The 27,164-nt window shown below is 46.1% G+C and overlaps 3 protein-coding genes, 1 long non-coding RNA gene and 1 pseudogene across 4 annotated transcripts in view; 3 read left to right on the forward strand and 2 right to left on the reverse strand.

Moving 5' to 3' along the window:
- Positions 1-27,164, forward strand: part of LOC110039609 (uncharacterized) — a 71,060-nt gene that overhangs the window by 16,589 nt on the left and 27,307 nt on the right. The window contains exons 2-3 of the long non-coding RNA XR_016204315.1: positions 22,981-23,035; positions 23,976-23,993. This is a non-coding gene — a long non-coding RNA (uncharacterized LOC110039609). The remainder of the gene's footprint in view (positions 1-22,980; positions 23,036-23,975; positions 23,994-27,164) is intronic.
- Positions 6,089-8,371, reverse strand: LOC149097169 (uncharacterized). The gene is made up of 3 exons (XM_089280569.1): positions 8,183-8,371; positions 8,000-8,003; positions 6,089-7,194 (listed from the first exon to the last, which is right to left on the reverse strand). The coding sequence occupies exons 1-3, from the start codon at positions 8,336-8,338 to the stop codon at positions 6,089-6,091; spliced, it is 1,266 nt and encodes a 421-aa protein (XP_089136695.1). The 5' UTR covers positions 8,339-8,371.
- Positions 8,548-10,066, forward strand: LOC149097170 (uncharacterized; annotated as a pseudogene).
- LOC149097171 (uncharacterized) lies at positions 10,845-12,597 on the forward strand. Its single transcript, XM_089280551.1, has one exon. The coding sequence runs from the start codon at positions 11,136-11,138 to the stop codon at positions 11,628-11,630; it is 495 nt and encodes a 164-aa protein (XP_089136677.1). The 5' UTR covers positions 10,845-11,135; the 3' UTR covers positions 11,631-12,597.
- On the reverse strand, positions 13,587-14,227 carry LOC149097172 (uncharacterized). Its single transcript, XM_089280612.1, has one exon. It carries the CDS (start codon positions 14,136-14,138, stop codon positions 13,617-13,619), a length of 522 nt encoding a protein of 173 aa, XP_089136738.1. The 5' UTR covers positions 14,139-14,227; the 3' UTR covers positions 13,587-13,616.

Here is a 27,164-nt window from a genome sequence, read left to right on the forward strand (position 1 = left end):
TGAAAGTAGTATTCACATATTGAGAACATGGCGTAATTTTTGCCGTTCTGTATATTGAAAGAATCACATAATATGTGTTTGTCTGAACGCCGCAAAACTGAGACTACTTTTAGTAGTTTCGCCAGTTCGAAAGCCTCGCTGGAAGTGCACAAAACAGTGGCGGATCGAGACCTTGAGCTAAGGGAAGGGGGGCGGGGTGTTTTTGCTTTGCTTGCCCTGCCGCCTTTTGTCCTTCTGTGATTTTTTCTTTTTTTACACAAAATAAGGGGGGCGGCCCCCCGGGCCCCTCCACTAGATCCACCACTGCAAAAGCATGGCCGGATCAGACAACCTTATTGATTTCAACGAACCGACTCACCGAGAAAAGTTTATTAGGCAACGTTTTTGCGAGAAAGAAGGCGAGAGATATATCGTAATCGACGGTATGTCATTAAAAAAATCGCCAAGCGTTTGGTCTTTTCGTGATTATCTTTGTGAAGCGTGTGGGAAAACTTTTACATAATGTCACACACTTCACAAAGCCAAAAAAAGAATGCCTAAAATGCGGCAAAATGTTACACAGAACGACAATTTATCGACACACAAAAAATGGTTGTCCAAAACCAAGAAAAACCAATTGAACATTCACGATCTACTTGTATACAACACAACCACGGGCCGTGCACGAAGAGGATCAATTGATCAAAGCCAAAAGAAGCCAAAAATAGGAAGAGGAAAAGCGGAGTGGTAGACCTTTGGTGTGGCGAATACTGATAAAAAGATTCATTATTTTTATTAGATGATGTTGCCGACATGATAGAGCAGATGAGCCCTCAGCAGCTTGCTGAATTTCTTCTCAAAAAATTAATTGAAAGCGTCGCTCGGAGTCGCGGTTTGCAGCGCGGAAGTGGTTATGCAAATCCTAGGCTGTCATAAAACGCGTGGCTGCCCGACAATACAGTAAGATATTTTTAATTCTCTTCAGCGACGTCAATGAAATCAGTCATCCATAATATTCTCGCGCTTGAGCAATCAGCTGCTTCGTTTTTCGCTTCAGAAAACATTTATTTGTTCTACCGCCTTTCGGGCCAGACTTTTCCTTGAAAAAAGGCGAAAAGTGCTATTTTTATTGACCAGACTGAGAAGAAATGACGTATTCTGACAAACTGTGGAGAAAAAAAGAGAAATCCGACTGTAAAATTCCTCTTGGCTTATACATTCCTGAACGTTTGAAAAATTCCTGTTGGCTTCAAAATTTCTTTTAGCCAAAGTTGAAGCCAAGAGAAAAGCAACCGGCTTCAAGGTCAAACACTGAAGCCTTTAGGAGTGTAACCGTAAGCTGTACAGCCGCGAGCCACACAACGGGGTGCGAGAGATTCGGAGAAATTCTTCAAGCCGACATCACCAGCGTGAAAGTCAGTGTGAACGGCGTCCCCAACAAGTTTTACAGCCAGGGTATTGACTGCCTGGACATGTGGAACGAAGCCCTCATACATTTTAGCAAAAATGACATGAACGGCCACCTGCGCAGCGACATGAACGCTAAGAAGTTGTACACACAAGACAAGTTCGGTCTTTTCATCGATCTCCGCTCTATGAGAGACCAAGAGATGCACGGCAGAGGTCTCAGGCTAGAGAACACCAAAGATGGGGTGCAGCTCGAGATCAATATAGAAAGACTTCGGGCTCGGGCAGCCTAAAATGCTACATTTTCATCATTGCCGACGTGCAATGTGATATTATGAACAAGGAACTAGAGTCGGTAGTTTACAACTAAAATATATGGATCCGAGCAATATTCCCATCAACGCGCTCATCGTGGGGCCTACTAACTCGAGAAAAAACGCAGTTCCCCGTGAACCAGCTCTGTGCCCCTTTCTGTGGCAGATTTGATTACGTCGTGCTCCTCAGTAGTATATAGGGTAGTCGGCAAATACCATTTCGCAGAGGGAGAAGTATTTCCTCATTTTGAAACCGCCAGATTTAAGTCCGAAGCTCGCAAGCTCGCTTCGGTTAAACCAGGGAGTTGCAAAACGGGAAATACTTCTCCCTCTTTGAAATAGTATTTGCCGACTACCCTATATACTACTAAGGGGAGGGAGGGAGGGAGGGGCGCAATTGGAAACAAACGAGCCCGCTGTTATACCGCCCGAGCCGCTATGTCTCGAGCAACAAACAAGTGCGCGTGGCTGATGCGGGGCCGGAAAGAAAGCTGCGAACTTTCTGAGGCCATTCAAAACCTCCCTCCAGAGCTTCGCGAGAAAATTTACAAAGATTATGTCACCATAAAGCCTTGCCAGCGAGCGGATTTGGGTTGGGACAAGGTCCACGAGCACATTTCAAAACTGCCTTTCTGCCAATACAGGCAGCAGATTGCACCAATGATAATATGCTTCGATTATATGGTCTGCCCTTTCGAGGGACATTGTTTCCCCTGTTTCGAAAGGGAGGGAACTCTTCATAAAGTATCGCTAAGTCCACCGATGGAGTTAATACCTCTCATAGAAGCTAGCCCTGAGTACAAGAATTTTTTAAAAGTATGCTCCTGGGATGGTTATAATTGGCACGAGTGGTTCCTTTTTGGCAGGGAGCGTTAGCGAAAAAAGGCGGCGACGATATAACCTCCAGTCGAATTAACATTTAAAAATCCACGGCTTCGTTTGCATATTATAAAAACATGATTGTCAGTGTTCACTTGATTGCGTTTCTTGTGAATGAATATTTCACGCCTGAATGGCTGAGACACGCGCGTGATATTACACGCGAAGTTGTTGATTGCTTTCATGACGCGCTTCCGGTTGTTTAAGGCCTTCAGACTACAGCTTCCCGTTGCGAATTCCTGATGGCTTCAGTTAAAGCTGGTTGCATTCCTCTTGGCTTCAGTTGAAGCCATCAGGAATTTTCAAAGCCATCAGGAATGTTGAAGCCAAGAGGAATTTTACAGTCAGATTTCTATTTTTTGTTCACAGTTTGTTAGAATACGGTATTTCTTCTCGGCCTGGTCAATAAAAATAACACTTTTCGCCTTTTTTCGAGGAAAACTTGGGCACGAAACGCGGTAGAACAAAGAGATTTCACTAGATCGATTAAAAAAAAACAGCTGATCAAGGATTTTCCCTATTTCGCACTTGACTGCGTCTAGCGAGTAACCTTACCGAAAGTTCAAGGCTATTTTTGTGACATGACAAATATCACAATCATCTGTTTTTAATAAGACAAAGAGATAGTTTTGTGTTTTTTCGCTCAAAATTTAGTTCAAATTTGTGGTTTAATCCGCAAGTTTTTTTCTATATTCTTCCCGAACCTGGTCCCGAACCTGGTTTCTTATTTTTTCAATATCTGGCTGGATTGGATTTGTTTGTATTTGCGCAAAGTTTGAGCGTAAAGTCTCTTTAAGTTGGCGATATTTCTGCATTTCACGTGTGATCAGTTGAAACTCCGTGTCAGAAACCCGATTCTCATTCAGAGCTTGTGAGACAGAGCAGTTTATCGAGTCACGTTTTGCAATAGCCAGAGAATGGATTCTCGAGTGCTAGCCTTATTAACTTTGCGTTCAAGCTTCTTGTTGACAACGGACAGGCCAGTGGAAACTGCGCCAGATAAAGCTGCTATCCCGGCTACAGGCGCGCCGATAACAATTCCAACACCAGTGAGTGATGTTGCAACAGCCCCAGAAGACAGAGCTGCCGTGACAGCGCCAAGGCCAACCACGGAATAGTGAAGCGCTTTCCGGGCTTTTTTATATTTTTTCAGCACAAGCCTGTAATGCTCAACCTCAGCAGATATTTCTTTTTCAATTTTACTTATCTCAGTTAGCCGGAAATTCTCGGCATTTGTCGTTTCGGGAAGGCTTGGATATAGTCTTCTTTCATTCTCGGCAGGTGGCGCGCTTGGAGGTAACAGATTTGCCGAAGACATTGTATATATATAGAAAATTAATTTAACTCTAATTCAAAAAGAAGCGGCAGGCCCTTGAAATCAAAGAGTTCGCCATTTTCATCTTTGACGCTAATGGTGATGCTATTTATGAACTCGTCTGTAGAGCAGTCTCGCAAAACCTGTTGCGGAGAACCCTGGTAGCTCACCTTTTCATAAGGCTTCCCTTTCACATCAAACAGGGCTAAGACATCTGACCTTTTGCCATTGAACAGATTCCGTTCTGTGTCGATCAAATCGCAATGAATGAAATATGTCGTTGGAGATCCAAGCCTTTTTCCGAATACAAAGCTATAAGGCAAAAACTTTCGCCCAATACCAAGTATATTGGCTAAATCGCGATCAAATTCAACAGGTTTTGCCCCAGACCCAAAATTTCTGATTACAAGCTGGCCAAGAGGTTGGTTTATTGCTGCTCGCAACTCTTTATATTGATATTTTTCGAGCAGATCGTTAATTTCTTTTGCCAATCTTTCTAAACTATAATGCCCAGGCTTTATTTTACCGACTGATACAGCTTTATCTTTGTCTTTATCCCCCAAGGTGGCCGAACCTTCCCTTTTCAAAGTGTCCCAGCTGTTGTATAAACTGCAAGAAATGAGTTTTATGAAATGTACTCTCGGTATCGGCTCTTCAAAATAGATAGTGTCTCCGTTCTGTTGCGCGACAACAGTGAGAACAGCCATTTTATATTTAACAAACAATAATTATGTTCAAATACAATGCCGAATTGGTGGGACAATATCGGTCAAGATCCCGGGTTTGGTGATCCCAAGTTTTTGAAAAAAGCGGATGCCGCTAAGAAAAAGGCGTGGACAAATTTTTTAAACCACTTTCCAAAAGCGGACAAAAGCCGGTTCATTTCGCAAGAAAACATCGACGAGAAAAACAACGCAACCGCAGAGGTGTTTTTCAAAGAAAGCGAAGGCTCGTTACAAAGCGTCTTCGGCTCAGACAGAAAATATTCGACGCCGAAATCAAAACCTACGTCACGCCTGACCAGTATTTCACAACGAAATTCAGAGAAATATTCCAAAAAACCAAACTCAGGCACACTTCTGGAACCGAAGCAAAACACTGGTTAGGAGGGCCAGACATGAAATATTGGCCGCAACAGCTCAACTTCGCTGTTTTCTGCGCGACACAAGGTTGCGGAGTTTCTCGCGAAATCTTTGACAGCGGGATGAATCTCCCACCGCAGATAAGAGCTTTTTATATCTTCCACGTGTATTTCACGGTCAGGCGCATTTTGTTCCAGCTAGGAGATATTCAGAGCATAAGCGCTTTGCCCGAAGAGCCGACTTTCAACCAAATGAATAATCATTATGACGTTGCTTCGTACAAAAGGATATGCGGCGAGTTCGGCATAGACCCCTCAAGCGACTTTAGGTTTAGTTCGAGTACAAATAGTGGTTTGGGGGTGTTGTATGTTAAGCCTTGGGGGGAATCGCCAACAAAAACAGATTATAAGTATCCTGGGTGGAACAAGCTTAGCGACGATGGTGGAAAACTGATCAAGGGGAACCTTATTGAGTTTATATGGCCTGATCTTTTTGGAGATCGGCAGTTCGACTGGTTTGCACCAAACACTGCGAATGGCTTGACCCAGGCAGGCCTGGCAAGAATAAACCAGTCAATTGAGGCTTTCGTTTACTGCGTTCTGGGTGCACAAGTCAACATCCGCAGCAGCATTCTCGGTTCTGGTGGCAGGACGAAAGAAGCCCAAAGCGAGTTCCTGGTGCTGATGGAAGACGCGATCAGATAGCCCGATCCGGCCAAGAGGGTACAAAGGTACCAGCTCGCGGTGGATCAAGCGAAGGTGAGGCTCAATCTCGCTGTAGCCCCCATGGCCTGGCTCATGCCCGCGCAAATGATAATCAACACCGAAAGCACAATCGGTTACAACAACAAGCTGAAGCAGGCGGTCTCCGGGATGAAACTTGGGGTCAAAAATTAACCCTCCCAACAGCCATCCGTCCAACCCAATACACAAAGCCGCAACAGCCGAATCAAGGAAACCAGCTTCGTCCGAAACTCAACGAGCACAGCCAACGGAGCAGAAAATAGAGCCCACGGCTCCAGATAAAACGTCGCAACACGAAATTAACAAAACGGCGGTAATTGTCGGTGTAGTAGGATTATCGGCTTTGCTGTTCATGGCTTGGCGGTAAAGTTAACGCTGCTTCTTAAAATATTTTTCGAACAGAAAGGCCACCGCGGCAAGAATGAGCAGCCATGTGTACTCGGCCAGAAACCCGACGACTTGGCCGGCGGCTTTGAAAAGGAAGCTCACAATCGAGCCAATCAGCCCGGGCCGCAGAGAACCAAGTTTCGCGCCAATATCTTTGAGGCCATTTCCCAAAGCTTTGCCGGTGGCTTTCAAACCTCTGGTGAGGGCCCCGATGACAGCTCCGATTGTGGTCCCGGCGGCGATAAGAATAGCGGTCAATGTCACGCCATATTTTTTGAAGATATCTTTGACCCTTTCCAAGAGAGGCCGCCTCCTTTCCCTTTCCGCGATCTGAGTTTGCAAATGCGCGAGCTCCTTGTTTCTTTCTGCCACGCTCTCTTTTGCATCTTCTTTGTCGGAAGGCGAGGCATTCTCATCTTGCATGATTGCCTGGTCTTCCTCGTTTTGGCGCTGCAGCTCGCTTTCCTGCTCTTTCAGGTCGTCCAACGGTTTTGTTTGGTTGAGCCTTTCTTCCATTGCGTTTGTTTCGCTTTCTTTTGCTGCGATCCTGGCCCTGAGTCTGTCAACCTTGGCTTGTTCTTTTTCTCTGTTTTTTGCTTGTTTTGTAAGCGAATCCAATTCTTTTTTCTTTTTTTCAAGATCGGTTTGATAGTTCTTTTTCAGTTGTTTCAGCCTTCGCAGCTCTGTTTCACTTTCATAATTCGAACCATGTTCGTCCTGAATGGCATCGATCTTAGCATCAGTTTGCTCGATTTTACGTCTCAGATCTTCAACTTCTTTCTTTTCTTCTTCTCTTTGCGAAGAGAGTGTTTCCGCCTGTTGTAGTTGGTTTTCAGCTTCTATCAGCCTTTGGCGCTGTTCTCTGATTGTTTCTCGGTCTTCGGGTATAATTTCTTCAGCCCTCGGCCCAAGTTTATCTTTGAAGCTTTTTAAAAATTCTTGAATTAATTCTGACTCATCATCTTTTAGAATCTTGTACTCACCCGTTCTAGACCCCACAGCAACAATTTTTCCCTCATATTTTCCAGTGCCTCTTCTAATCCGAATTTTTTCAAAGTTTGCTTTTGGGAATTTGGCTTTTATCATATCTACAGTATGGGGCCCAGTTCTCGGCCACAAAAAACGTAAACTTGTATTTCTTACCTTGGAATAGCCGTAAGGACTTAAAATTTCACGGATAACTAGCTTCAGCATTCAGTTTACACATGTAGAGCTATCGACTGCTCAACGCTGTTTTCTCCCAAACAATAACGAAAATGGAGGCTTTGTTCGTGGGCCCAGTTATCGGCCAGCGGGCCCAGTTCTCGGCCACAAAAGAGTGCATGCGATTCCTCAGAATAAAGAACGCTTTATTACCATTTTTTGTTGTTAAATCAGTTATAAGGCTTGTGTTTTGATATTTCGATCACAAATTATCCTTAAAGAGCACTGTTTCATGTTAGAAAAGGAAGTTTTTTTCAACACCTAGTTTTTCTCTTAGGTGCAATCAAGCAGAGTCAAGCGAGGCTAAAAAGAGTTGGGTATTTAAAACGGGGTTAAGTCAGAGCTCATAGTTTTCAGCATGCCATCACATTACAGCTTTATTTTTACAACTGACTTGACACGAATACTCCACACAAAACTATGAGCGCTTTTAGTGTTGAAGGCGAGCAGGGTGGCCGAGAATAGGCAAATACGCAAAAGTACTAAGGAAATATTAAGGAGTGAATTTAGGTCAAAGAATTAAACACGCCAGGAAAAGTTTATATTTAACAGATAGCTTTATCACTCTACATTCTTTATGCCAAGAATTGGCTCATTTGAGCTTTCTAGACGGACAAAATATAAACTTGAATTAAACCATGTAATTCGAGTCGCCGTAAACAAACACGTTTTCGGGGAAACCAAATTCACCTACCTTCGCGTCACCTCGACGTGCTCACAGAAAAACTCGGCAGGACGAAACAAAACTTGGCAGAACGGAAGACAAGGAATCAAGCTAACTTTGGAAACAATTGCTTTTTATTCAGATTCATTTGTGGCGCGAAAAATAACCGCTGAACAAAAAGTGGCCGAGAACTGGGCCCCACACTGTACAGATTTTTTGAGTTTTCGCCGCAAATAACTTTCTTTTTGAAGATCACCGATTGAATCTGGATCTGGTTCAAGCAAAGGGATATCTACTCCCCCAAATGACGTCTCGGAATAAGAAGTGTCAGGCAGGCCGGACTGCTCGTGCTGCATAGTATGCATTTCCGTTTGTTCACCCCAGTGGTAGGGGGCGCCAGGTTGGTAGGGAGTGGATGCCGCGCCTGGCTGAAAAGGTTGGGTTCTGTTAACCTCTTGTTCGCCATCGTCGTGGTCAATCTGGTTGTCAAGGTCCGGGTCTTTGTAACCAAATTCGCCGCCGCCTTCCGACAGAGCGATATATTTCAAGCCCGTTATTTTTTAAATTAAAAAATAATCGCCGGCGTATTATACAATGTCAGTTCCAGAGAACCTTCGCCCAACGTACAACAAAAAGGCATTACGCGCCATGCAGGCCGAGCGCACGGTCAAGAGAATCACCTTTTCCCGCACTGAAGCCAACCCCGGCGATACGCTGTATGTTACAGTGCCCAAGCTGAACGTGAACGAGGTTCTAGTGCCGGGCTCGTTAACGCTTGTCTTTAATATCGACCTTTCTGGAGGGCATGCCAACAACTTCCTTGTCCAGAACGTCACGCGGGCGCTCGTGGACAGGCTGCACGTGAGGTTTGGAGGCACTACCCTGCAAGACACGGTCGGCTACGGCATCTACAAAATCTTTGATGACCTTTTCCTTTCGCAGGAAGAACGAGACGGCATGATCCTTGAAGGGATTCAGAGCGAGGATCTATGCAAGATCCGCTCAGGAGCGGGAGACAAGAAAACCTCGGGCGTCGCCGCTGAAAACAAGCTGAATGACGTGTACGGAAGCAAGTACCGGATCAGGCTAGACCATCAGATCCTAACTGATCACGGCGTTTTCTACCCCCAGGCCCTTTACAACGACCTCGTATTCCAAGTAACCCTTGCTGAAGCTGAACATGCGGTCAAGGGCTCCGATACAACCCAGCTGAAATACAAGCTGACCAAAATCCAGCTCGAGTACGAAATGATCCGCAGCAAGACTCTGGCAGACGAGGCGTATAGCGTTTACTCCAGCGGAAAAGAGTTCGCCCATGACCACGTCATGCGTTCCCAAGTGGTTATCTTCAAAAAAGACACCGACACGATGAAAAACATCAAAGTCGACGCCCAAAAAAGGTCACTGAAAGCCATCCTGCTACTGTTCATCAAGCCGTATGGTGATGGCGCCAGAGATTCAGAAAAACACGTCATCCCGGATCTGACGAAAGTCAGCGTCACGATCAACAGCTCGCCCAACGTGATTTACAACAGCGGCGTCGAAGGCAAGGACATGTGGGAAGAGGCGCAACGCTTCTTTGTGAAGGAAAAAATAAAACCGAGCACATGGATGCGACAAAGTTTTACACCGGAGATAATTTCGGGCTTCTGATTGATATGCGCTCAATGGCGGACCAAGAAATGCATGGAAGTGGTAAGCGCCTTGTGAACAGTACAGACGGCGTCCAGCTGGAAATCGAGAGGAAAGCCGAAGGCTCGGGCAATGTGAACTGCCGTGTATTCGTCATCGCCGACTCCCAGTTCAACATTATGGACAGACAGCTGGAATCTGTACAGAATTGAATATGAACATGGACCCAAGCAAGATACCCTTCAACGCTCTCATTGTGGGGCCGACCAATTCAGGCAAATCGAGGTTCGTGGTGGACCAGATCTACGGCCCTTTCCGCTTCAAGTTCGACTACATCGTGCTCATCTGCCCGACGTTCACGCACAACAAGACCTACCACCGGCTTGGCGAAAACGATCCAAGAATGGATGTGATAGTCTGCGATCAGCACGACGTGGAAAAGTGGTTGAAGCTCATGAGATGGCTTTCCGAGGGCACCAACACGCTAATAATTCTCGACGACTGCGCGGCCTCCAAAGATGTGAAAGGGCGCACAGGCGAGCTGGTGAATCTCGCCTTTTCTGCCCGGCATATGGGCATCAGCGTTTGGGCGCTGACCCAGAAGATGACCGGCATTACATCTTCCTTCCGGGAGAACGTGGCGGCGATCGTCCTCTTTTACACCCCCTCGGCCAGGACAACGAAAGCCGTCTTCGATGATTACGCTGGCGAACTCTCTCAGGATGAGTACAAAGGTCTGGTTTCAAAGCTGAAAGAGCGAAAGTTCTCTTATCTTGTGTTCTCGCTTCGCCACCCGTACTGGGTAAAGTTGTTTTGAATAAAAAAATGAAAGCTGTCTATAACCTTGCACAATGGCTGGAGAAGAGGTCGCGTTAGCAGAAGTTATGAACTTTTCTTCAAACCGAGCCCGAGCCGTCGAGTGGTCCCGCAGGTGGCCTTGTTCCAACATCTTCCGGACCTGACATTCCTGCTCTTCGTGAGCAGCTGGCCATGCTGGTGTCCACAGGCAAAGCCACAGAGGCCATCGGAGTGCTGTTAACACACGAGCAGGTGAAGCGCCTGAGCGACAAAGAGGTCGAGAAATACACCAAACGCTACGAGACGTACGTGGGCTCAAAGACAACAGAAAGCCTGATCGACAGCTTTATTTTTCTTGTAACCAAAGTGGTCGGAATGGCCGTTAACATCAAAGACACTGACGCCTACCAAAAAGAACTGAGAAACGACTACATCTTAAACAAAGAGCTCTCCAATCTGGCCGGCAACCTTGTTTAGAAAACCGGGCGGTTTCTTACTGCGGCCAACGCGATGTTCATCACCACAAAACATATTGATTTTAGTCCACAGTTGTCGGAGCAGAGCCATCCTTCTCGTGATGAACACGGATATCTGCTTGAGGGCATTGATGAAGTACCCGGCTCAGCAACTGCAGAATAACTGGTCAGCATTCATCAACAACTGCTGAGGAGTACTGACGAAATGTTACTAATTAAACTTTTTTCGTTTGCTTAGAATATAATTTGTTTCAGAATGTCCACCGAACAATCCGAGAGCGCACCTGCCATCACGGCGCAGGGCAAGACCCAGGCAGCACCTGCCGCCGATATCACACAGCAAGCGACAACTCCGACAGCAACAACTACTCGCGTAAAAAATCCCAAGCGTGTGGTCGCTGGAAAAATGGTTGCTGAAAGAACGCGGCTGCCCCGGGAGCAACAGAAAAAAGCAGCTGAGGCTTATCTCGCGGAAAACAAGGAGAAAGCCGCCACAGCGGCCCCTGAGCCAGCCCCGACTACAGAAGGCGAAAGCCCAAAGTGCAGCGGAGAAAAGAATAGCAGCCTCAGCACCACACAATGGCTTGCTGTTGCCGGCATCGTCGTTTCACTTGTCGGGATTTATTACAAACGTGAAGAGCTCAAGGCAATGGCCAAGCCCGCATTCGACAAAAAAATGCCGGTGCCCGCGCCTGAGCCCGCACTTGTTGAGCCAGAACCTGCTCGCGCGACACAGCCAAAAAGATTTTAAAAAATGATTTAAACTTTTGAGTGTAATGTATATCGCGCTGCCGAAAGTTGACGTTCCGCAGATTCTCATCTCTTCAGCAGCAATTTTTGGTATATATAGGGATTGTATGGTACGACTTCAACAAAAAGGGTTATGAAAGAGTATTGCATCTTCTCAAGATAATGATGTGTGAAACGGCCGAAGAAAAGGCAAGAAGAAAAAAAGAAGAAGAAATAATAAGAAAAGAAATAAGAAGAAAAGAAGAAGAAGAAGCCGCGGGGAAGTCAGATTAATTTTGTTTTAAACTTTCGTTCTTTACTTATATCAAACGCACCATGTCCGACAACAAGCTTGTCAAGACCGTCATTGACGCCGCAACTCTCAGGGGATTAGCCGCGGGCACCGGCTGGGCTGCAAAAAAGGTTGTGAAAGAGAATTTCCCTTCTGATCCCAGCAGCAGCCCGATGAATTACGTGAAGTTCACCGCCGTCATGGCGGGCAGCATTGAGCTCAAAAAGTACCTCGAGGACCAAAAAATCATTCCTGACAGCGTTTGAAACTAATGATTTAAAAAAAAGACTGCTATATAACACCGTGGCGAGTATCGCAATTATGGTTGGCGGGGCTGTGGTGAACGCCGCGGCTTTTATTGATGGCAATTATCCGACGAGGGCGCTTGGCGGGGGCGACAAAGCTGCACTTGAAGAAAAAAAGCGCCATGACAAAGCTCTCGAGGCGTACCAAACTTCTCGACTGGATTGCGACCAACGCGCAAATAAAGGAGCAGGCCAAGCAGAACTTCACCAACACCGACTATGCCTTCAAACTCTACAACCAGGCGCATCCTGACAAACAGATGATACCCCCAAGGAGCCCAAGTTCTCAGATTTCTATCAGCCAAGCGAGCAGCAGAAAAAGGGTGAACTCATGTTCGTAGGCGCCGGCGCTCTCGCTCTGGGCTACGCAGCCTTCCGGTTCCTTTAAACCTTTTTACACCTTACTTATAGTGTAACGTTATAGACGCCAAACTCGCAAAGATATACTATGGCCCCGGGGGCTACTGGAAAGGAATCGCGGGGATAAAAAAATTAGCCGAGGCCGCCAAGTTACCTGAAGAAACCGCAAAAAAGTGGCTGATCAGGCAAGCGCTCTGCAGATACTCCTCCCCGCGCCAAAGCGAATTCCTCGGCCGAAATTCGACGTTCCCACACCCAACAAGGTCCACCAGGCGGACCTTCTTTTTCTGCCGCATGACAAGCTCCCTCGTGGCCACAAAGTTTTCAAATACGCGCTGACCGTTGTCGACGTGGCCATCCGCTACAAAGAGGCCGAACCCCTGACTTCGAACAATTCTGATGAGGTCGCCCAGGCTTTTCAGAAGATTTACAAGCGCTCGCCTCTGAAATGGCCTGAAATGCTGCAGATTGACCCCGGGCGCGAATTCATGGGCGCTGTCACAAAAAAGATGGACAAGCACAAAACCTATATCCGGCGCGGGCGGGTTGACATTCACCGCGACCAGGCAATTGTTGAACGTTTCAACCGCACCCTGGCTGAGCGCTTGTTTGGCCACCAGTACGCCGTGGAAATGCGACTCCCTGAGGACAAGCGGTCCACTGCCTGGGTCAAAAGACTTCCAGAAGTTGTTTCGGCTTTGAACAACGAGGTCACAAGCCTTATCGGCAAGAAACCCGCCGTTGCCATCAAGGAAAAATCTGTTTATGCAAGGCCGTCGACATCTTATTCAAGGCCTGTTGGGAAAAACGAAAAAATACTCCCGTCTCTTGTCCAGGTTCGTTATCCTTACCAGCCCGGCGAACTTGAAGGCGGTGTAAAAAGAGCCACAGACCCAATCTGGTCTTTGAAAGTTTACAGCATTGAAAGATCTTTTACCAAACCGGATCAACCCGTTCTCTACTATCTGCGCGACGGCCCCAAGCGCGGCTTCGTGGTTGAAGAACTGCTCGTTGTCCCTCCAAACACTACTCTTCCTCCGGCTGACGTGAACTAAAGGTGAAATTCGATTGGTTCGGTGTGAATCCCGTCGGGCAGCACCCACCGCTTGTCGTAATAAGCGCTCAGCCCCAGCTTCTGCTGCTCGTAAGTAATCATGTGCCCGTCCCGCATCCTGAAACCTCTGTTGGTCGCCATATCCTTACTGCCTTCCAGCGCTTCCTCGAGCCGCTGCCATGTCAGCTCGTTCTGCGTTTTCGACATCCCCTTTGTGCTGAACTTCTTTTTTTCGCCCCCTTCTCCAGCGTCGGCGAAATAGCACTTCGAGCAAAGGGCGATCATCCGGCGGCCCTCGAACTCAAGTTTGAAGAGGCCTGGGGTCCGGCCGCTCCACTTGTCCCAAGTCAGCCACTGATTTTTTTCCACCTCTAATTCTTGCTTCAGCTCTGGCCGGACAATGTCTTCGAGCCGCTCGCCGGAGATTGCAATGTAGTTGCTGTCCGTGTCCATCTGGATCAGCTCAAAATCTCTTCTGTCAACATACTTGTCGAGAAAGTCGTAGTAGAATTCCAACATCCGCAGCTTCGCCAGCTGGTAGACAGCAATTCCAATCTGAAACGGCCGTCTGATTGTGATCCGGGGCTTACGGCTTTCCAGCTCTTAGGCCTGCCCGATCTCGTCGAGGTCTTCGAAATACGCGCTTCGTAGCGCTCTGTCGACCACCTTCTCGTCCTTTGTATAAATCACGTTCGTTTGCCGCTCCAGCGCTTCGATCAGTTTCCCGTAAACGCTGTTTCCAAGCAGTTTGAACACTTCAGCGAGCAGCGCCTTGCTTTTCTCCGCGTCTCCTGTCCGGCGCGCCTCCGTCACCTGCTCCACGAACCAGGGGAAGATCTTGGCCAGTTGGTAGTCGATTGTTCTGTAAACCTTGGTGACTACCGCCCCGTGGTTCACGTACCACAGCAGCAGAGGGGCGTACACCAGCATCCGTTCCGCAGACAGCGCTCCCACAAGTTTTTTTCCGTCTCTGCGCTTTCTGCCAGTTCTAGCCAAGTAATCGGCCACATGTTTCGGCACAGCTTCGGCAGGCACCTTTCTGTTGTAAAAGAAAGGACACATCTCCTCAAACTTTGGCCGCAAGCGCTCTGGAATCTCGATGTCGACTTCGGCAAATCCGAACCAATTTCCTTCTTTGAGCCTGTGCGTTAGTACAGGAGCCGCCTCCGCTTGGAACTCGTCGTCATAGTGCACGACCCTTTCTTTCCCGCAAGGCATTTCTTTGAGCATGGTCGAAAGATAGAGGGCGTTGGCGTCATAACCAACGATTTTTTTGCAAAGACGCGGTTCTGATATTCGATGAGACCTTATCCACGTGACACCAGCTGAGTGGTACCTTGTGAAAACCAGGCTCGGCCCCCCGGCAACAGCTTCTTTCAGCATCTCATACGCTTCTTTGCTCGGGCTGTAAAGATCTGCGCCGCGCTCGACCACCCCGCGGAGCAAATAACGCAAACTCACGCCTGGGATACTCACAGCGTCTTTCAGAATGTCGATTCCCTTCTCGGTGTAGAAGCTTCTCATCTTTTCCAGAGCCTCAAGGCCGGGCGCCACATCGAGATTGTTGTAGTAACGCAGCCAGTCTGCGAGGGTGGGCATGCCCTTTTCTTTGAACAATCGCTGGCATCCCTCCCATTCAGCCCGCGTGAGAACGTATTCGCCCTTTAGCTTCGAATATCAGTCCTCGTATTTTGGGAGCCCGGGGTAATCAAGCTTTTCGGGGGTGTCAAACCATTCGTGGGGGAACCAGGATTTCACTGCCTCGCATCCGTAGGCTTTCACCCATTTGTCGTAGCTCGTCCCCGGTCCAAGGTAGTTGATAATATCGAGGAAACGGGCCCCCCAGGTAAGCAGGAACATGGTTTTGTTCCCCTTCTTGGCCACTTTGACCTTTTTTGATACTTCGGTGAGAGAGCTGGCGAAGTGGTTTTTGATCAGATTCAGGTCGTACGATCCTGAGTTGAAGCCCACGACAGGAACCTGGTTGCACCATTCATTGATTTTTTGCTGCTGGTCTTTTGTCAACAGGTGCATGTCTTCTGGCACAAACTCCGCTCGCACCTTGTCCTGGATGTTTTTCTCGCGTCTCTCCAGCTCTTTCATGAACTTGCGGACCAGCTTCGCGGGGTCTCTTTCGCAGATGTGGGTGGGCTCTCTTTCAAGAGTGTCCCCAACGCTCACAGAGATTGGCACGTGCGCGTTTTCTATCGTTAACGCTCCTGTCGGTTCTTTCCGATAGTTTTTGTCTCCATACGCTTCGAAATCATACAAGATAGCGTGCGGGTAAGTTTTCGTTTGCTTCCTCGGGAGTTCCCCCTTAAGAAGCCCAACTTCACAAGACCATGCCTCGATTACTTCGTAGCCGAGTTTCCGCAGAAATGCGGTACGGTTCATGGTGGCTTGGTACAATTGTTCGGGTGTTTTTCTGTTAGTTACAACCATCTGTTCTCGATAGCGCGGGTAACATTTTAGGCATCCGTGGAAGAGGCAGCCGTGGTATTGGAACACCGTCATCGTTTCGTGGTTGTACCCGTCAACAGGAGAAGACTTCATTTTCCCGCCTTCTCGGGGAAGCCATCTCTCGCCCCCGTGCCCGCACATTGCGTGGTGGATGTGGATGCCCCGTTGCTTCGCTTCTCGCTCCAGCCACAGAATCGATTGGTTCGACGTTGAGCCTTTTGGGTACATCACTCTCTCGAAAGCTGTCTGCAGGGCTTCCACTTTTGTCCCCGGGCAAAAGATTACCGTTTTTTCCCGCGCTGCAGGTTTCGTGATGCCGTTTGAGACTGCACGCTTGTGTGAATCTCTGCCCGCAATGCGTGCATGCATAGGTTTTCGCCAGCCTTGCGATGTCTTTTATCAAGAAAGCGTGGCCTTCGTAGACACCTATCGTCAAAATCTTTTTAAGTTTGGGGTTCGGGTTTATTCTGAGGTGCCAAACCACTTCTCCATTTTCCAGACGCTCAGGCTCGTAAACACGGATTCCAAACCAAGATGAGACCGGTGAGCCCTCATTCAGATGGGCTTCGACCTTTTCCAACTCGTCAAGAGACGTTTTTGCGAAGTTCTCTAGACTGGTCTTTAGTTTGTAGAAACTCTGGGCGAGATTTCGAGCTTCTTTTGTGCAACGGTCTGTGCGCGCCCCTCAGTGCACAACGATGCACCGCCATAGGCACAGGTTGTCGTTATACACGTCCAAAGATACCATTGCCCGGCTTTGGGCAAGGTTGCGCAGCCAGTCAGGCAAAGGCCCTGTTCCCACCAACGGCTGCCTGTCAATCACAACCTTCAGGTCTACGTTGAAAAAGGCTTCGAACACCCACTTTGTGTTGGGCCTGTCGACTTTTTCATTGTCGAGACGCAGTTCTTCCTGGCGGTTAAGCCATTTTTCCGCGTCTTCCAGTTTGTTAAACCACTGTGAGCCCTTGGGGTTCGAGTAGTAAACAATAATCGTTCCATCCTCAATGTTGCGCAACTGGTACGCGAAAACGTGCCTCAGATAGAACGATGTGCTTACTCTTTCACGTATCCTCGACCTAAAGTCTGTTGTTAGGTTTCTCCCCAGACCTCTGATGAGGCGCCATCGAATGAAACGCCGGCCTGTACTCTCTTCCCCTTCTTTCTCTGCGCCATCGAACAGATCCAGAATCTCCTTCTGGTAGTCTGTCAATGTTCGAGTTTTCCGCGCAGGGAAGGGGTCGTACTCCCTCAGAAGAGCTTGCGTTTTTCTCGACTTTCTTTGGCGTGGAGGGGGTCTTGGATGGTAAGGCTTTGGGAGTAAGGGGTTTTGCAAACTCTTCTGCGTTTCTTGAGAAATTGGTTCATCCAGCACGTTCTGGACAACCTTTCTTACCGCCGGAGCGTTTTCTGCAAGAAGTTGCTCCAAATACTGCAATGCCGCTGGATCTATTTTTGCGAGTTCTTCTTCCAGTCTTTCTTCGTACCTTTGGTTTCTGGAAGCCATAGTTCCTTTTGTATAACACAAGTATTCATTTCCCTAACTGTTGTGTTTCTTTCAGCTCGAACAAAACAAGTTCAAAAGTTTCCTTTGCTTTTTTGCGCTTGCGGGCAAGCCGCTGTTTTAGCGTGTTCCCGCCGCATGGTCTGCATATGCGGTAATCGCACAAAAGCCCGACACCGCAGCCTCTACACGGCTCTAGCATCTTCATTCCTTTCTTTAGCTGGTATTTATGCTGCCTGCAATACGTACAGCCCCCGACACAACTCTTCCCGCAGCTTTCTTTCCGGCCCCGCATCAGCCACGCGCACTTGTTTGTTGCTCGAGACATAGCGGCTCGGGCGGTATAACAGCGGGCTCGTTTGTTTCCAATTGCGCCCCTCCCTCCCTCCCTCCCCTTAGTAGTATATAGGGTAGTCGGCAAATACTATTTCAAAGAGGGAGAAGTATTTCCCGTTTTGCAACTCCCTGGTTTAACCGAAGCGAGCTTGCGAGCTTCGGACTTAAATCTGGCGGTTTCAAAATGAGGAAATACTTCTCCCTCTGCGAAATAGTATTTGCCGACTACCCTATATACTACTTCCTCTGCCCGACATTCGCTTATATCAAGACCCTTTACCGCTTCAATTCGCTGAGAGAGACCCGCGGTTGTTTTATCTGCAAGCAGTACAACGAGAATTTTGGTTGAAAGCGGTGAGTATGTTTTTTGAAGGAATTAACAATCTCATTGTCTTTGATAACTGTGCAGCTTCAAAAGACGTGAAACGGCGGACCGGCGAGCTTATCAAGCTCGGTTTTTCTGCCCGCCACGCAGGCATCAGCGTGTGGGTGCTGACCCGGCAGCTCTCCAGCATCGCGAAGCCTTTACTAGAGAATGTGGCTGCGATCGTGTTCTTTTACACGCCGTCGGCCAAGACCACGAAGCTAAGGCCATCTTTGAAGAATACGCTGGTGAGCTTACTCAAGATGACCTCAAGCAGCTGATTGCAAAGCTGAAAGAGCGCACCTTGTATTCTCTCTTCGTTTCCCCTTCGGGATTGAATTGTTTCTGAATTGAAAGGAAAAAATCACAATACATATGCTCTTGTGCATGGCTGACGTTAAGAATTTGTTGGAAGCTGAACCTGAGCTGGCAGTGATAATTCAGCCGCTGGAATCTGAGCCTTCAAGCGCCCCTGTGACTGTCCCCGGTCTTGACATTCCAGCTCTTCGTGAACAGCTGGCAATTTTTGTTTCCACAGGCAAAGCAAAAGAAGCCGTCGGCGTACAGCTGACACACTATTATTGAGCGACAAAGATGTGGAAAAGCACTACAAATGGGGCGAGACTTACGTGGGCGACAAGACCACTGAAACCTTGATTGAAAGCTTTCTGATGTTGGTCATGAAAGCGGTTGGCACATTTGCGCGGTTTAAAGATGGTGCCGCGCTGCAGAATGAGCTCAAAAATGATTACATAATCACTAAAGAGTTGTCTGCGGTAGCGGGTTGCCTTGCGTTGAGATGTGGGCGGATGCTCGCGGTGGCCAACGCGGTGCTGGTCACAATAAAACATATCGATTTCAGTGCTGAGCAACAAAAACCTGAGCAACCGTCAGCAACTGCTGAATAATTAGTTAGCATTTGTTTGTAATTGCCGACCAATCCCAATTAAATATTTTTTAGTAATAAAGTATATGCAATGTCGGATTCAGTTGAGGCACCACAACCTTTGAATACGCAAAATTGTGGCCGCGGTAGCGCAACCTGCACCCACGCAACCAGCGGCAACGCAACCTGCGGCAGCAGTCACGCAGCCCGCAGTCATGCACGGTCAGGTGGCTTCAAAAATTCCAACCACTAAACCAGCAAAAAACCCAAAGCGAGTGGCTGCGGACAAGGTCGTCGCTGAGAGAACAAGACTGGCTCGCGAAGCACAAAAAAAAAAAAAGAAGAAGCGTCTGAGGCTGCTGTCATAATCGAAAACAACAAGGCAAAATAATAATAATAATAATAATAATAATAATAATAATAATAATCGGCTTACTGTCATCAGCATTGGCGTTTCAATTGTCGGGCTTTATTACAAACGTGAAGAGATAAAATCTGCTGTTTTCAGCAAGCCACGGGATGCCCCGCATGCGAAGAAGCCCCCTCAAAGAAAAAGCATCCGCCCTATGGATTGAACTTAATTGAACTTTTCCTCTATTTTTGTATGCAACAATGCGGACATTTCACGTGGATAAACTTCAACGAAAAGGTTTTCAGAACGGTCTGCCATCTCATTCCTGCGCCGTTCACCGTGGAGGACGCCAACCTGATTAAACGTTTTTGAATAATTAAAAATTTTCAGCATTATTATACGATGTCTGACAACATGCTTGTAAAAACGATCATGGATGCTGCAACTCTGACTGGCTTAGCCGCTAGCATCGGCTTGATTGCCAAAAAAGTGGTGAAAGAGAACTTCACTTCTGACCCCAGCAGCAGTTTCATGAACTATGCAAAGTTTACCGCTGTCATGGCAGGCAGCGCCAGAAGATTTTCCCAAAAAGTTAAAAAAAATAGGCATATTGATATATGCCCAAAGGGCTAGTATCGCGATGATGATCGGAGGCGCAGTTCTCAACGCCACTACTTTCACAGGCGGCAACCATCTTGCAAAGTATTTGCCCGGCGACGACGGAAAGGGCGCATTAGAAGAGAAAGAGGGGCGTGACAAAGCCCTTGAAGCTTATCAGGCGGCCTACGCCAAATTCACGCGTGACCGCACCAAGCTTCTAGATTGGATCGAAACCAACAGGGAAATCAAAGAAAAAGCGAAGCAGAACTTTACGAACACCGATTACGCGTTCGAACTCTATAACCAGGCACACCCAGAAACCAGCCAATAACATCTCCTAAAGAACCCCAATTCTCTAACTTTCATTAGCCCGGTGAGCAGCAGAAACAAGACGAGTTGCTTTTTGTGGGCGGCAGCACGCTCGCTCTCGGCTATGCAGCTTTTCGTTTTCTTTGAACTTTTCAGTGTATTATATATCTGTTCTTCGAATAAGAATGGATTCTAAGCTCACCAAAGTCTACTAGAGCCACAAGGGCTACTGGAAAGGCATCGCTGCTATCAAAAAATTAGCAGAAGCCGCGAAAGTCTCTGAAGAAACTGCCAAGCTGTGGCTTATCAAACAAGCTCTTTGGTAGATTCGCTATCTTCCCGCACTGCGCTACACTACTCGCCCAAAATTCGACGTATCATATCCTAACACGGTCCACCACGCCGACCTTCTTTTTCTGTCACGCGACAAGCTTCCACGCGGTCGCAAAGTTTACAAATACGCGCTGACTGTTGTCGACGTTGCCAGCCGTTACAAGGAAGCCGAGCCTCTGATGACCTCTAAAGACTCCGCTGAAGTTGCGACAGCTTTTCAATCGATTTATAAGCGCAGCCCTTTTACGTGGCCTCAGCTGCTGCAGGTTGATCCAGGGCGTGAGTTTGTGGGAATTGTGACCAAAGAAATGGAAAACCACAAAACATACATTCGCCGCGGGCGCCCTGACATTCCAGGAGACCAAGTTATCATTGAACGTTTTAAACGCACGCTCGCCGAGCGCTTGTTCGGTCATCAGTATGCTGTGGAAATGCTTCTGCCGTCAGGCCAGCGGTCGACTGCGTAGGTCAAAAGGCTTCCTGAAGTTGTTAGCGCTCTTAACAAAGAAGTCACCCGCCTAACTGGCAAAAAACCTGCTGTCGCAAACAAAGAGGAAGGTGTTGCGGCAAAACCTTCCACTCCATACTTATTAAGGTCTGTTGGCGTGGACGAGAAAAAGCTCCCCTTCAACTTAAATGTTCGCTATCTCTACCAGCCCGGTGAACTTGAAGGTGAGGCTAAAAGGGCTACACATCCAATCTGGTCTTTGAAAGTCCACAAGCTTGAAGAGGGGGGCATGGGGGGATTCTGAACACCGCAACACCGCATCACCGCGAGAAAAGGCAACGAAACAACGTCACCGCAACACGTATTTTTAGCGCCATGATTCGTTCATCTACACTTAAAATAATGCTTTCATACCTCAACGATTTTCCACGAATAAACACATCACAACGCTTTACATTGCGCATTTGTCAATACTGCTGATGGCTGTAAATCAGTTTTCTTGCTCTTGTGAAGAAACCTTGCGCAAAGCTAGGAAGCGGACGAAGAAAAGGAGAGGGGCCTCGAGAGATGGCCTTTACCCCCGATCCCTCTCTTCTTTTACTTCGTTCACTTTTCTTGGTGTGATAAACCCACTGACTGAAGCCCTATCTTGACTGAAAGTATTGCTTTCCGGAGCTAGCTGCGTTTGTGCTCGATATCGATACTCGTGTGAAAAAATAGAAGGTCAAGAAAGCCGCACGACTTTAGAGCGGGTATAGACCGGTATCAGAATGACCTATAAACAAAGCCGAATAGCAAAAGCAAAAAATAAAATAGTAAACGTACGTAATTTACAAAGCTTCCTTAGCTTAAAAAGCCTTCTTTCTTCCCTGCCGACGCGACATCTGAATATATTTTGTGGCCAGTAGTTTTCGCCACCTTTTATTTTTTTTCGTAGAAAAACGCTGCGTAGTCAATAGTACATTATATTCGGCCTTGGCGCTTCCAGAATTTCCAGGATTGTTTCTGTCCTCGCTCCTTCGCGTGTCTACCGAACACCAGTTCTGATGCAAAATATGCTTACCTGCACTTGAGGCTTTGCAAATAACTGGTCTAGATATTACACTAGCAGCTCCTAGAAAAGTTTCGTTTGATTTTCATGATGAGTGCAGAAATCGGTCGAGAAACGACAACCTACTCTCCATTCGCAACGAAAAATGTGTCCGCCATTACTCCGGCTGAGACGACATATGATTGGTCGAATACTGTCACATGAACCGTGTCCAACACCGCTTGACCGAACACTGAGCTCCGGGTGGCAGAGGTCGAGTTACTTGTCAAGTTACGTATAAATGAAAACAGCTTCGGATTGGCAGCCGAAGCATATCGAAGATTGACTAGACAGTGATGGTCTGTATTTTGTTACAAATCATTAACCTCGAGCTCAACGTGTTTGTCATAAACAAGCATGGATTAACGAAGTTTACATACTAAATTTAGGTCAAATTTAGATTTTAGAAAGGTAAATCAAAAAACCGCAGCACCCCAAACAATTTCATTTCACCGAACACCGCAGCGTGAAAAACACAAACATCGCACACCGTAGGGTTTGAGGTCACCGCAACACCACAAGTTGAGATTTTATTCACCGCATCACCGCATTAAAAAAACATCAACGCCGCAACACCGCAAATCCCCATGCCCCCTTAGTAAATTATTTGACATAACTTTATAAGTACGTTCCGTGCTCTTCGTCGTTGAATTAATTGAAGAGATTTCTTACCTTCACTCAGGCTGACGACGGCTGATTAACGAGCCAAAAAGAATATCACATGGACAGAAACAGTGGTAAGTCCAGACTATGAACTTGGGTAAGTCCCCAGAGGTGCTTTATAGGGGGATGCTCAGCTCTGAGTTCCAAACCCTTACCCTTTTGTATACCACTTTTGATAAAAAAAGATACCTCTTTTATATACCTTCCATCGAAAATGGTACCTCTTTCTTATATCTAGAATAAAAACACTGCTTCACCGTTTTCTACCCGTGAAATAAAGTTGAGCAACGACATCCCTAGATAAACAGATCCCCAGTGTTATCCAGTTCTCGTTGTGGTGAAAGTCGAAAGATACTTTGGACATCAGCCACACGAACGGCAATTGCCTTTTTTTGCAGCATTCATAACGTCTTTTCGATGACTTTTAACGAACGGCAACGTAACCACTAAACCTTTTCTATACCTCAGCTCGTGATATTCCTACCCGTATAAATACCTCTAGCCTGAAAAAGGAGAAGGTACCCTTTTCTGGTGAAGCGTTCCCTCCATATAGTCCAATATAAGAAGACCCCCCACTACCACCCTTCTCAAGTGCTTTCCTTGAATCACTTATATTTACCCATTTTATTTTTATTTTTGAAGCTGTTTGTGCAAATGTTGAAGTTTTTCGCCAAGAAGGCAATGAGTACAATTGTTTTCGTGCGCTAAAATTTCTGTTTAAAAAAAATAGGCTCTTATTTTCGGTTTGGCAACATTGAAAAGTGTCAATTGGATTTTTAAGCATAAAAAACAAAGGGTGAATATGTAGATTTATATACCTTTCCATTTACGTGTAGATAAACCTTTCCACAGTCATCTAGACTTGTATTGTTTGCAAGTGGCGTTTTCTATAGTCTTTTTTCTTGGAACTAATAATTTGGTTCATCGTCACAATCATCATTTTACGTTCACTGACTTTAGTTACCCCAGCCGTTATCAAAAACTAACGCGAACTTTTCGTTTGCTCTCTCGCAGACTCAAGTTCGGATGAAGGTAAGCACCACCGCCGGTAACAGAACCGTTAACATGAGAGTTTGTATAGAGGTGAAGTTGCAGTTCAATACCTAATCCTCTTCGCTTTCTGATTCTTAAACTATTTTTTCAACTGAATTTCACATTGATTGCACTTTGATAACCTGTGGTCACGAGTTAAGTTCATTTTAAATTAAAATTGCCAAAACTGATTATTGTTTTTCTGTATTTCCAAACAACGGAACGGTGGAAGCGTTAAAAAGCGAATTGCCCACTGCACGAATAGGAATTCGAGATGGTTTACTGTGCCTGTTCTGTTCGAAAGTAGATCTTTCCTTGACCGCAATTTTAAGAGAGTTAATAGAAATGATTGGTAGAGAAAAACTGTTACACTCAGCTCTTTTTACAAGTAGAGCCTCAAGGTATTATGGTAGGTGGATTGACAGTGTTCGGAGATCACGCTCTTATACGCTGGCGTTTTGAAAGAAAACCTCATCAACCTATACATTTTCTGAAAGCTTAATAGTTACAGAATACAATCATATCTTTGAAATTTTCCAAAATGTTATTGTCGCAGTGAAATTAAAAGAAATACCCAGAAACGCTGCTTCGCTTAAGCTGGTTCGCTTCCGCGCGTGAATTATCAGAGCGGCGCAATTAACATCAGAAATGTTTTCTCACACATCACCCTCAAAAAGGGTGTCTGCGATTTTCCAGATGTGGGTTGGTTTTTTTCTACACCCTCCTAAAGTTTGATATTTTCAATGCGGACGTTTCCTTCTACTAAAGAGGCCATAACTTTCAAACGGAAGCGAAATTAAACAAAGCCCGAGACACTTTTTCGAAGGAGGCATCCTGGAACATACCTGTCGATTTTCAGCCAATTCCGTCGGAAGACGTCCGTAAACGAACTAAAAATGTTCATCGTTATATGCAGTTTTATTTTATTGAGAAAAAGACGAAAAACCTTTTATGAGATTGGTATGATTAGGTGTTAAAAATTCCCTCCACACTAACAGATGTCGGCATGGGTCAGTGTACCACAACAATGGCTTATGACAACTTGAAATAAACAGGCCTCCACAATTTCCCGTCGCATTGAAATCGTCCGAGAAGCGAGAAAATAATAAGTCGAGCTTTATACAGGTTTGTATTTAAACTGCCGTGAGCTCTTTAACTTAGAAGATTTTGTCGGCGGCATTGGTATTATGTTGCTCAAGTTTAGGCTTCTTCGTTCCCCGGACAGTTTTTTGAAACCATGCCTCGTGAAGACAAAAGAGGAAATCTCGAAGTCCACGTCTGCGCTTGACTCTCTCGTTGTGGAAATTTCGGAATCGCGTCCGTTCTCCAGCAATTCCGTGCCACTAGTACTTGTTGTAGTTTGTCCTTCAGCTTCATTGGTGGGACTAGTGACACTAGTGTCTTCGAGTTCCTTTAACCACTCTTCTTGGTTACAGTGCTACCGTGGGTCGCTCAGCGCCAACGGATCTTGTTCGACGTTGAACCTGTGGGTTCCACCAGATTTTCGTCTCTCCGGCTTCTTGGAAGACGAAAATGGGCAAGAAGTTTTCTTGGGTTTTCGTCCTAATGCTTGCGATGAAAGAACCAGATCAAGAACAGTTCGCGTGCACAAATGAAATATCACACCGCAGTTCGCTTTACACGTGACAACTGGCGGTGAATTTTATTTAGAGGTGTCACGTCAACGCGCCGTACGGGGTTTATGAGATTCAAAAATAATTTTCCTCTTTAACTTAAATGTAAAAAAGCTTTTTTTACCATTCTTTTTGCAAAATATTTATTCCAGTCCTTTCAATTTGAACAGCGAAAAAATATTTTTCACATTTTTCGTAAAAATTCACCTACCATGAAACCTTAACAACAACAACAACAGCAACAGCACTTTATTTCACATTTCTTCGTACCTCATATTAATTAGCTCTTTATTAACCGAGCTGGAGGTCTGTATGGGAGAATCTTGACCGAGGTCGTGAGTACAGACCGAACGCGGTGAGGTCTGTACACACGACCGAGGTCAAGATTCTCCCATACAGACCGACTTAACTCGATTAATAAGATGTTTATTTTATGGCAGGTAGGTAGGTAGGTAAAACTTTATTTATGCAGGGTGGCCCATTCAGCACAGTGGCTGGTATCCAGAGGGGCCCTGCTAAATACAATTTCTAAAAATATAAAACGTCTAATAGTATAAAATAGTTATAAAAATAGAGTTAAAAAAAACTAACGTCTAGTAGTTGAAATAGTTATATAAAAAGAGTTTAAAAAAATTGAAACGAGTTACAAGCATGAACTGATAGGGAAAAAAATAGATATCATAAATTAGGTGCTATAAATAAAATGGGCTTTGACAAGATTTTTAAAAGAGGAGAGTGATACAGCTTGTTGGATTTTACAAGGTAGTGAATTAAAAAGGGCTGTGCCAGAAAATCTAAAAGTACGTTTGCCAAGGCTAAGTTTGGGTTTGGGTAGATGGAGGTCAGCCTTCCTTCGAGTGTTGTAACCATGTACATTGTAGTTCCTAATGAAATGGTTACTTAAATATTGAGGAACTAAGTTATGCAAACATTTAAAAACTAAAACACATTTGTGGATTTTACGGTTCGTTTCTAAGTCAGTCCACCCTAAAACATTAAAATTATCTCTAGAAGAGTCACGCTTGAGAATGATACGGGCAGCACGGTTTTGCAACCGCTGCAGACTTTTGCTGGAGCCAACAGACAGTTCACCCCAAGCAGTGTCAGTATAACTTAAGATTGGCTCAATAAGGGTATTGTAGACACACTTCGCTGCTTTAAGAGTGAGGCAAGATCGTATGCGTGCTAGAAGTCCTAGACGCTTATTAACTTTTTTACCAGTAGTGTCTATATGCTCTTTCCAGTGAAGCTGTTCATCGAGCATAGTCCCAAGGTAAGTGAACTTCGTCACTCTCTCTATGTCCTTGCTTTGAATCTGCAGGACAAAGTCTGAGGTGGTTTGCAGCAGTTGTCTTGTTCCAAAGAGTAACCCTTTGGTTTTGCTCTGGTTTAGTATTAGCTTACTGTTCACCAACCACTGCTCAACACGGTTGAGGTCTTCTTGTAAATTTTCCCTGATGTTGCTAACCTCAGATCCAGAATAATAGATAACAGTGTCATCCGCATACATGCTAATCGACGAGTGCAGTAAACATTG

Source organism: Orbicella faveolata, unplaced genomic scaffold, assembly GCF_042242905.1.
Source record: "Orbicella faveolata isolate gen_17 unplaced genomic scaffold, um_ofav_v1 contig_47, whole genome shotgun sequence".
In the NCBI taxonomy this organism is placed as follows: domain Eukaryota; kingdom Metazoa; phylum Cnidaria; class Anthozoa; order Scleractinia; family Merulinidae; genus Orbicella; species Orbicella faveolata.

What these genes read in the sequence shown, in the direction of transcription:
- LOC149097169 (XM_089280569.1), bottom strand. Translation starts at nt 8,338, where the DNA reads ATGCATACTATGCAGCACGAGCAGTCCGGCCTGCCTGACACTTCTTAT.
- LOC149097171 (XM_089280551.1), top strand. Translation starts at nt 11,136, where the DNA reads ATGTCCACCGAACAATCCGAGAGCGCACCTGCCATCACGGCGCAGGGC.
- LOC149097172 (XM_089280612.1), bottom strand. Translation starts at nt 14,138, where the DNA reads ATGTTGGAATTCTACTACGACTTTCTCGACAAGTATGTTGACAGAAGA.